Below are 10771 nucleotides of genomic sequence, written 5' to 3'. Positions count from 1 at the left end.
AGCATTTTAGTAGTTAATTTGCAGATATCTCCGTTTATGTTTATTTTCCCAAATCACGTTTGCACTAAGGGAAATATCAGGCAAACTGGTGTTGGCTTATTCACGTTAACAATGGTGTTTAAAAGAAAAAAAACCTTCTACATGGTCTATTGTGCTTTATTTTCCGTGTAGAACAAGTGTAGCGCATTGAAGTATAAACGACTTGGGTGGTGGGACTTGGGAACTTACGGGGAGCACGTGAAGGCAGCATGAGCCTGCCCCTCTGAGCAGCAGTCAGTTACATGTTTACTTGCTTTGTCAGCGGTGTCCCCGCAGCAGATAATCTCATGTACCTAACCTGCCGCTGATCAAATCCTTGGACTTTTATCTCAGAGCGACTTATCGCATCGTCAGGGCTCCTTATCAGCACTTTCCCACTCATTTCCTCAGCCTCTTGCGGACCTTGATCGGGGGCACATCGGGTACAGTTTTTTTTTTTCTTAGCTAACAGGGAAAGATGACGTTAAAATCCAATAAAAACGAACCTGCTGTCATACTGGATCCTGTCAACAGCGTCCGGACAGCCCTCTCCGATCTGTACCTGGAGCAGCTCCTTCAAAACAAACCAAAGTCTGACAAGGTAGGGTGTCGTTTTTACCTTTTTTTTTGCCCGCGCCCCCCTCTATATTTTGGTGTAACGTTAGCTTCCGGGTAAGTAAGAGATGGGGCGCATGATCGTTGTTTGTTCCTCGACAAGATCTCTAATAACAGAGCCAGTTATGTTTTCCTGATGCAACCTAACAGCAGCAGCACATTCAGATCTTTCTCCTCAAATCAGCAGGTCTGTGTTGGTAACCGCTGCATTGCTGGCTGACTCAGTAGACATTGCATTGGCAATTTCACTTCTGCGTCCTCCCTCCCCTAAACTACATATAGAAATCATCTGAGGAATTGGGGAAACAAGGCTATATCACATGTCAGGCGTCCTGTGTTTCTATGTGTGATCATTAGACAATGAGCCTGTAAACCTGTGGCACAGAGCTACACAAATGGTATTAAATGAACTGACTAGTCAGCTCAACATGTTCAACTGCGGCAGTAAAGTCTTCTTAATGTAACATCAGTAGGCTTATTTTCTGAAGCAATGTTGTGCAATATAGAAGAAAATGGATAGACAGGAAATAAAGTTAATGTTGGTCCACTTTTCAGCACTTAAGTGTGATGTTGCCTGGGCCACTGCTGCTGAGTGTGATCAGTCAGCTCTGGCTAGGCAGGTTGTTTACAATGTACCAGGCTGATGTTTTCGGCGAAACTTGGTTTCACATTGACGCCGGATTATGTTGTTAAACCACTGACCTTTAAGCCGGACAGCACCTTACAGGACATGCGTGACCACAAAGTGCTTAAAACAGTTGCAGCTTAAATCCGCCAGGAACTCTAGGCCTCTATTTGGCAGCCAGTAATGCTGAGGGAGCTCTATGCGCTAAACCTCTTCTCTGAATTTGAAAAGTCAGCACTGAGCTACTCTGAAGGAAACGGGGAAGGGAGGAAACTCCTCTCCTGACATCAGCAGTTTGAAGTTCAATAGCCTCAAGTTACAGTCTTGCCGAAAGTTTCTTATGCTCAGTGCTGGTTTGTGGAATCAGTGTCTTTAAGTGAGGTCATGTGATCCATTATTTCATAGTGCAGACTGCACAGTCTGTAGTGCTGGTCACATGACATATGGCTGGTTTGCAGTACAGAGAGTAGGCCCGTTGTGGTCTGCACATGTCCCAGCTCAGTACTGAGTTATGCTCCTCTGGACACTCCTCCAAATATTTCACATTTGCTGTGCACTAGCCCTACATGGACAATCGGTCATGCATTTAAACACAGGGACAAGTACATGGCTTGTTATTTCAGCCCCACTTTGCACTGTCACTCCCTCAGCCTTGTAATGAAACAGAATTCCAAATGTTAAGACCCAAATAAGTTTAGGCACGTCAGATGAGAGCTAGCATGAGGTGGAGGACTTAATGTCTTACTTCAGTACTGGTTTTCAACAGCCCCTCCAGCTATTTCTGTACAATCTAACCACATTCTTCCAGTCTGTGTGTTAAAAAAAGGTTGTAGTAGTGTACGGTTTGAGTTTGTCTGGCAGGTCCATTAACCACGCTTGACTTTCTGAGAAGCATCTATCACACTGATCTATTCCAGATAAAGCCACACCCACCTTAAAATGAGATGAGCAAATGTCCAGAACAGGATGCACTCTCACTCAATGCCTTTTGCTTTCCACCTGGCTGCTTGTTTATCCTGTTGCATTTCCACACCCAAAACTGGCATTCAAGCTTTCTGGGGCTTCATGACCCCAGTTACATTAACACGTGTTGACTGTTAAGAGTGACTGGAACACACTGCAACAAACCACAAACCTTTAAGTCATGTAGACATGTGTGTATTTCTTTTTAGGGATAAAAGCTGGCAGGGTTCACTGTTGAAATCATGATGAGACACATTTCATTAAAATTGGCGTTTAGCACTAATCCAAAGCTAAGCGCGCAAATGTTTGAGCATTTAGTGGTAAGGCACACTCCCTCTGTTAACGTTCTGTATGTCAAACATCTGTCAGTGTTCCTCAGAGAGCTCCAGCTGTTTTGTGTTAAAGCGCATTATCACAACCCGTGTCAGTTTCCTCCCTGCTCAGTCCCAAGGGTCAGCACTTTGTTTAGAGGAAGTCTCCGGCTACGTGCCTTGAGGAGAACTGCTTGGTATTTGTGAATAGAGGTGTAACAGTTACTCCTGCCTGTAATGGGCCCACATAAAAGTTTCCTTAAATTGGAAAAAACAATAAATGTCATTATATGATCACCCAGCTTGTACAATATCTGGTGCTTTTATGCATTTCCATCAAGTTTATTTATACTAGTCATAAGATCACAAGCTGACGGATTCACAAAATTAATTCCCTGGGAATGTGGAATAGAAGGAACAAGTAGGACAGCTTTGGATTTCAGAAAGAAATCAGTGTGTGGTGATTTTATCTGTAGCAAGATTGCCGCACAGACTCCTCAGAGGATGTAATTCCATCTGTTTACCATGGGAAACCATCCATATACTCTCTCCTGGCATAGTACAATCCTGACATCTAAGAGCATAAGACTGGTAAATAACTATCATGTTGCACAGAAAAACAGCTGACTTTCTGACTGACTCCTGCATTCAGTTGTTTCCTAACTCACAGTCTCAGTTTGTGTTACTTCTTCTTCTTCTTCTGGCCTCACCCAGACAACCACCGATGTCTTGAAATCATTTTACTGAGCATGGTTTACTACAAGTTTCAAAAATAACATGAACGCAGACATGCACATGTTAAAGATAATAATCTTAAGAACAAATCTTTTTAATTAAGAGGGCACACATGAAACTGCTAAGAGAAACATACAGTGTAAATTTCTGCCTGCGTTACACACCAAAATGCTGTTCTACAGTATTTTAGGGCTGAGGTTATAGAGGACGAGGAGGAGGAGGTGGGCGATAATGATATTTATTGGTTTATTGTAGTGCTGATGTTGTAAGACAGATAAAAAGATTTTTGCTGAAGCAGTGCTGATGTGTCATTTTCATGCAGAAGGTTTCTGCTGACGTAATCGTGTCTCTGATGTCAGTTTAGTGACCAATTTATATACCTTGTGATATTGTGCATTCATTGTTCTATTATATGCGTGCTGTCCACAGAATTACTCCTCCATAGTGTAGCTTATCTTGTACCTAATACATTTATTGAAAGTCCCCAATAATTGCAGTGTCTCTATTCATTATAGGAGATCTTTAGCTTTAAAAATATGTGGATCTCCTTTTCTGACAGTGACTTGAACCATCTAAGTTGACATTATGGAAGTAGCATGGACATGATCTGGGGATAGGGATTCAAACACTAGACTAGAAGATTTAGCTTCCTTACATTTATGTTCCTTATCACCTGATGAGACTGGTGGTATCCATGGCCACGGGAACCTGGTGAACCTGATCGATGGATGTGGTTAATGAGGTGTTATAACACTGGGTTAATTTTCAACCACGGAACATATGTTGAAACTGCAAATGAAACGTAGCTGTTGGCACACGTTGGCGAAAGGCTTTCACCTCACTTATTGGGTGATAAAGATCTGTCCAGATTGGTCCAGAACTCACTGCACATCTTCAGAACAATACATTAAACTAATCACATAAAGCAAGGTTTAAACTTCATTATGAGCGAAGTTGATTTCATCTTGTGTGAGATAAAACATCAAGTGTTATTTCTTTTGTTTTATTTTATTTTTCATTCTAACAGGTGGCTATGCAGATCTATGAGAATCAGGGGGCTGAGGTTTACGCCAATGGTAGTGCTGGACACATGAATGGAACAGAAGTGACCAAGATGAAAGAAGTAGCATTTGAAAAGAATCCTTCAGAGCCAATGGTATACCATCTGTTTCTACACACACACGCACACGCACACAAACAGTTTTTATATTTTTATATTTGTGTTGCTGATTCATCCTCATCGACTGTGGTCTTTGTCCATAGGGGGTCACTCTGAAGCTGAACGACAAACAAAGATGCACTGTGGCCAGAATATTGCACGGGGGCATGATCCACAGACAAGGTAATTTATCACACATTGATTTGAGGGTTAGTGGGGAGTGTGCTGGCTGACCTGGCGTGTGTTGGAAAGAAAGTTTTCTACACAGAAGCTCAATAGTTTGTCCCAGTCAAATCTGTCTTAGCATTAGCTGTCTGTGTGTACTGAAGGAGGGCTACCTCATGTCCTGATCAGTGCCCACAGGATAAGAGCATCAGCAAAATGTCTGGCATGTATTTCAGTTGGTACAACAGATCATGTACATACTATATCTCTCCGGCCATATGCACGATGAGCTGTAAAATTAGACTTGAACTATTAAAGTTAGAATATTTCAAACATATTTGTCATTGACAGAGTTCTCAGTGTTTAAGGCTTTTCATGGGTTTAGCTTATCTCTCAGAAGAATACATATTACGCCAGTAGCTGCTACCACATTTTAGGACCGTAATAACTGTGACACCGAAACTGAGCTGGAACACAGAAGAACAAGAGTTACTACTCTTCTCCTGGTTTCTTCTTCACTTCCAGGATCCTTACATGAAGGCGACGAAATAGCAGAAATCAATGGGAAAAGCGTGACAAACCAATCTGTAGATCAGCTACAAAAGATCCTGGTAAGTTGATACCTTCTAACATTTGCCTCTAAAGTGAATGCAAACCTCATCATATCATTTCAGCACAACTAAAAAAAAAAAAACCCAATGTCCTCTTTACATACAGAAAGAAACCAATGGAGTAGTCACAATGAAGATCATTCCCAGCCTGCAGGGCCGATCTCGAGCCTGTGAGGTAATAACATGACTAGAGGAATGTGCACTTAGCTTTGGTCTTGTCAGGCCTATTGCTTTTGTTGCGGGTGGTTTTTGTGTTTCATGTTTGTTCACTCCAAACTCCTTTTAAATTCACATGAGTAAATTATGTGTAAATTTGCTTTACATTCAGATCCAATGGTAATCTCTAGTGGCACAATCTACAAACATGGGTTTGGTTACATTTTCTTTCAGTATTTCCCTCTACAACTTACTTTTAAAAATGATTTTGTTGTTTATTAGGTGAATCTTCTGTTAGTCAATGAACAACCCAGGTGACTATAATATTAGTTTAAATTTAATGAACTCAAGATCACTCACATTAGTTTCGCTAGTTTGACTTGAAACACTTTTGGTAGTGTGTTTCATTCTGCCATCTGCTGGCCACAACACATCACATTTTCCTCAGCAGCCAGTCATGGGCCTCCTATGGCAGAAAAATGGCTGCTGGCTTGTCAGTTGCTATTGATTTAACAAAGTAACAAAAGTTTATGGCACATTACGATGATACAGTGCCATTTAAAAGAGGTTTAATTTAAGACCACCGTTTTGGCTGTGGTCAGTGATGGCAGTCAACTTAAAAGCTTGTAGTCCATTAATATGTAGGCTTAGTTAACATGCTCTTCATTTGAGAACCTCATTTTTGGTGACCCAGCCCACTCCAGTAAACCTGCTAGTCTTTGTGTACAACTACCACTGGAGTACCACTTGGGGAAACCACAAATGTTGATAACCTCTACTAACAATAGTAGTCATTTACCATGAGGAGAATTTATGTGTTCCTGCCGCGATCTTTCACAGTTTAGTCGAGCTTTATTTGTAAACTGATCTCTCTCAAAAATAAATCCCAGGAAGAGTTAGGATTCTAATCTGGAGTATAAACAAAGTCTGTTTTCTGCAGCTGATCTATTGGATGTCTTTGGCCTGTGGTGATCTGAACTAACTGAAGTCAACCCCGTTTGGTTTGAAATTTAGCGTACTTACGCCTATATGTTTCCTGTTTGAGCAGCAGGATGTGAATGGATGATTTAATAAGTTGGACCTCACGCCTGGACTGGGAGAAAATGTTAAATTAACACAGTATGAATTGAGCTGTCTGAGATCATATCAGGAACTTGTAAATACTCCTTTAAGGGTGAATTTCCCAAGGAACCTTTGCAGAATCCAAACACGAATATTTATTCTTGAGCATGCGATTTAGCCGTATGTACAGGTTCTGTAGGTCTATGACGTTTGACATTTGCGGATTCTTAGATGTTAAGCTCTCACTACAACATGGGTATGTATTGTTCGCTGCAATTGTCAGCGAGCTCAATAGCTTCTGATGCACTGTTACACAGAAAAATACATATGAGACCAATCACAGTAGAGCTGAGGATAACATACCAACACACTGGTAAGTTCTACAGGTTATCAGTAATGTCCAGGCACACCGAATACTGTACATACCGGTACTGCAAATGTTTATGAGCTCCTTTCCTCCCCAAAAAAGTGAATACACCACATATGCTCCTAATCTACAGATGTACATGAGGGCCCAGTTTGACTATGACCCCACCAAGGATGACCTCATCCCATGCAAAGAGGCAGGTCTGAAGTTTCAAACCGGTGACATCATTCAGATCATCAACAAGCAGGATCCGCACTGGTGGCAAGGCAGAGTTGATACCAGTGTTGCTGACTTCGCTGGACTGATACCCTCCCCAGAGCTCCAAGAATGGTAAACTGCTCTGTCATACTATCTGATGAGGAATCCCGCAGTATGAAGTCACACATCAGCCTAGACCACAGAGCAGAGCAAAAAATGTTCCTGGCTTAACCTGAAGCTCTTTCCCCACTGCAGGAGGGTGGCAAGTAAAAGCAAGGCCAGAGCGGGCAGTCAGTCCTGCAGCCCGTTTGGGAAGAAAAAGAAGTGCAAAGACAAGTACCTGGCGAAACACAGCTCTAGTGAGTGTACCACTGGATGTTTGCTGCGTCTCAGTTGGACAGTAGTGTGAGTTTGTCTAAAACAAAATCCCTTCTTTTGCAGTTTTTGACCAGCTGGATGTGATTTCTTATGAGGAGGTTGTTCAGCTCCCTGCTTTCAAAAGGAAAACGCTGGTGCTTATTGGTAAGCGCCCTAGCTCAGTTACATTGTTTATCCATGGTATTAAATTCTTAAAGGTATAATAAAACATTTCTGATCATCCATACTGATCCACATATTCTCAGAAAAAGTGGAGAACTGCTGGAGCTCTGTTCTCACATCATAAATCTCATATATCTCAAAGCAAATTTATTTTAGTGCAATTGCTACAGATCTTCAAATCAAATGTACAGAAGTCCAGAATGTTAATGTTTGAATAAAATGTCTCCTCTGTTTAGGTGCACCCGGCGTAGGGAGGAGCCATATCAAAAATGCACTTTTGACCAAATACCCTGAGAAATTTTCCTACCCTGCACCACGTAAGTAGATCCACAGGCTCTTTGTTCTTGTCTTTCAACAGCTAAGTTTGCCGAATTGCCCTTTGGCTAAGTCTTTCACCATCTACACAGACACCACCAGGCCCCAGCGTAAAGATGAGGAGAATGGACAGGAATATTATTTCATCTCCAATGACGCCATGACCAAGTGCATCTCCGGAAATGAGCTACTGGAGTACGGCAGCTTCCAGGGAAACATGTTTGGTACCAAAATTGAGACCATCCAGAAGATCCACGAGCAAGGCAAAATCGCTCTCCTGGATGTGGAACCACAGGTGAGCATTCACAGGCTGTTCTGGAGACAAAGCACGAAAGGAATAGATAGATTGAGGTAAATTGTACAATTGCTGATATACTGAATAGCACAGACTGCATGCAGAAAATAACAAAGGTATCTGTTTGTCTAATTAGAATTAGAAAGAAAAATCTGTTAAATAACCCTTGTAGCTGACAGTCGCCTGGTAAATTGTATCCATGTACAAAAATCTGTCCATCAAGTTGATCAGTCTAATGAAATTTTACTTTTATTTTAATTTTTTTAATACAGACCTTGAAAGTCTTACGGACTGCTGACTTTGCACCTCTCGTGGTGTTCATCGCTCCGACCGACACAGCTGTCCAGGTACTAAATCTCTGCATGCATTCGAGTTCTTTGAAACACCAAACTCCTCCAGCCAACAACTATCTGCTAACCTCATGTGTCTTGTCTCCTAGACGGAAAACCTGCAGATGATCCAGAAAGAGTCAGACGCCATTTTGACCACATATAGACACTTCTTCGATGTGGTTCTTGTCAATAACGACGTGGATGAAACGTTGAAAGGTGTGGAGGAGGCCATGGAGCGCGCCACCTCCACCCCACAGTGGGTCCCTGTATCATGGGTGTACTGACCGGTGTCTGGCACCAGTGTACTACCTTTTATTTGTTGAAAAGCAGTGCAATATCAATCCTTACACAAAACAAGTTAATGATGTCCCAGGTGTGTATGGGTTTACTTTTGGTTAATGTTAATTGTCACTGACATTTTCTTGCACAAATGCATCCAAAAAAAAAAGCAATATGTAGAAAGGTTTATTTTAGAAAGTCGAGAACCTCACCAGGGATGTTTTGTTTGCTTGTTTGGACATTTGTGCTTCAGGCTTTCGAGGGGCTTCGGGACAGTTTTGGTGCCGCACACCTTTTGTGATTGTTGGAACGTGAGCAAATGCAAAATAGGACCACAACTGTGAATGAAATCCTTACTTTTAAATGACAGGATTTTACCATGTAAAACATCATTTATGGATTCATTGTGTTTTTATTTTCGGTTCGTATTAGATTGTGCCATGTGACTGAGATTCTGAAACTGTTCATGTAGTATGTGTAACTCCACATGATGATAATGTCTTCTACACGACATATTTCAGTCAGTCATTGACAACCTCACGTCTCATCTCATCAAAATTGTATACCTCATGGGGTACTGTAAAGGCACTTTTAAACAAAAAAATAAATTTCCCAGCGCTGTTGCAACTGTGTCTTTGACTGTGTTAATGTGGAAACCTGTTCTCCGGAGCCCTAAAGGAAAATTAAGGCAGCAGGAAATCTCCTAAGTGCCCATAATTCCTTCCACCAGATCTACAGAAGGCAGGAAAACACATGGCAGTGTCAGTGATTAGCAAATCCAGGAGACCTTACTGAAATATAAAGTTTGATACTTATTCTGTTTTATAGTTTTGGGTAATTATTTGGCAGTTTGTTCTATGTAACTATGTAGCAGTATGTTCTATATGTAAATCTGAAATAATAAATTTGTATAAATGTGCTATATTTAATATTCATTTTGAATAGAATATGTCAAAATAAGGCAATAAGTTGAATAAGTAGCAAAATTCAACATGACACAGAGTAATGAAAGTGAAACCATCATAGTGTGTGTTCAAACCTTGGGCTGACTGCAAACATCTGCAACAACAAGGCATGCAGTAGGTGGTGATAATTCTTCCCGAATCTGATTTTAGTAGCATTTCACTTTTTTGTTAAGTTCATGAAAGAAGCATGATGACTGAATTTATATGAATTTCAATATACATTTAAAAGAATGAGTTAAAGATGCCAGAAATGCAATATTAAAGATTATTTACTTTGAATGAAGTTATAATTTCACAAGTACGGCCCTATGTGTCTGTAAGTACAAAATACATCACAAAACATCCATTTTCATCTCCAGAAATGCTGGTCAGCTGAATTTACTCATGTCTTCTAAAGGTGCCAGTATACTCCAACAGGGTTAGAGTATACAGGGTTAGGGCTCTGCAGATAGCAACTGAAGACAAGACAAACTCTCAGGGTCACAACCATGAAGGCTCCCTCTGCACCTACTTTTAGGGCTGCAATGAAACCAAGCTGTCCAATGGCACCACCATGTGGGCTCCAAGAAATATCTATACATTAACTTAACATCACCCTACGAACTACAAGAACTCTATGAACCTACATCCTTTTTGGAACCATGAAATATATACAGTGAGGAAAATAAGTATTTGAACACCCTGCTATTTTGCAAGTTCTCCCACTTAGAAATCATGGAGGGGTCTGAAATTGTCATCGTAGGTGCATGTCCACTGTGAGAGACATAATCTAAAAAAAAAATCCAGAAATCACAATGTATGATTTTTTAACTATTTATTTGTATGATACAGCTGCAAATAAGTATTTGAACACCTGTCTATCAGCTAGAATTCTGACTCTCAAAGACCTGTTAGTCTGCCTTCAAAATGTCCACCTCCACTCCATTTATTATCCTAAATTAGATGCACCTGTTTGAGGTCGTTAGCTGCATAAAGACACCTGTCCACCCCATACAATCAGTAAGAATCCAACTACTAACATGGCCAAGACCAAAGAGCTGTCCAAAGACACTAGAGACAA

At 41.0% G+C, this 10771-nt stretch overlaps 1 protein-coding gene across 2 annotated transcripts; it reads left to right on the top strand.

The window, feature by feature from the left end:
- The first annotated feature begins 242 nt into the window (after window positions 1-242).
- Window positions 243-9373, top strand: mpp1 (MAGUK p55 scaffold protein 1). 2 transcript variants are annotated; one of them, XM_046040781.1, is made up of 13 exons: window positions 243-461; window positions 553-619; window positions 4295-4423; window positions 4531-4609; window positions 5117-5202; window positions 5309-5377; window positions 6921-7117; window positions 7241-7344; window positions 7427-7507; window positions 7762-7842; window positions 7933-8135; window positions 8408-8482; window positions 8575-9373. In XM_046040781.1, exons 3-13 carry the CDS (start codon window positions 4301-4303, stop codon window positions 8749-8751), a joined length of 1275 nt encoding a protein of 424 aa, XP_045896737.1. In that variant the 5' UTR covers window positions 243-461; window positions 553-619; window positions 4295-4300; the 3' UTR covers window positions 8752-9373. The 2 variants fall into 2 exon arrangements, with proteins under 2 accessions (XP_045896737.1, XP_045896736.1); XM_046040780.1 differs by having other exon boundaries at window positions 243-619.
- The last annotated feature ends 1398 nt before the right edge of the window (window positions 9374-10771 follow it).

Source organism: Micropterus dolomieu, linkage group LG23 (assembly GCF_021292245.1).
Source record: "Micropterus dolomieu isolate WLL.071019.BEF.003 ecotype Adirondacks linkage group LG23, ASM2129224v1, whole genome shotgun sequence".
Classification (NCBI taxonomy): domain Eukaryota; kingdom Metazoa; phylum Chordata; class Actinopteri; order Centrarchiformes; family Centrarchidae; genus Micropterus; species Micropterus dolomieu.
The sequence above is the reverse complement of the archived record's forward strand: the minus strand, read 5'-3'. Positions and strand labels throughout refer to the sequence as shown.

Coding starts and splice junctions, on each gene's coding strand:
- mpp1 (XM_046040780.1), top strand. CDS start 497: ATGACGTTAAAATCCAATAAAAACGAACCTGCTGTCATACTGGATCCT. Junction 5,203..5,308: donor ATCAGCTACAAAAGATCCTG/GTAAGTTGATAC, acceptor CTTTACATACAG/AAAGAAACCAATGGAGTAGT. Junction 7,118..7,240: donor TCCCCAGAGCTCCAAGAATG/GTAAACTGCTCT, acceptor TCCCCACTGCAG/GAGGGTGGCAAGTAAAAGCA.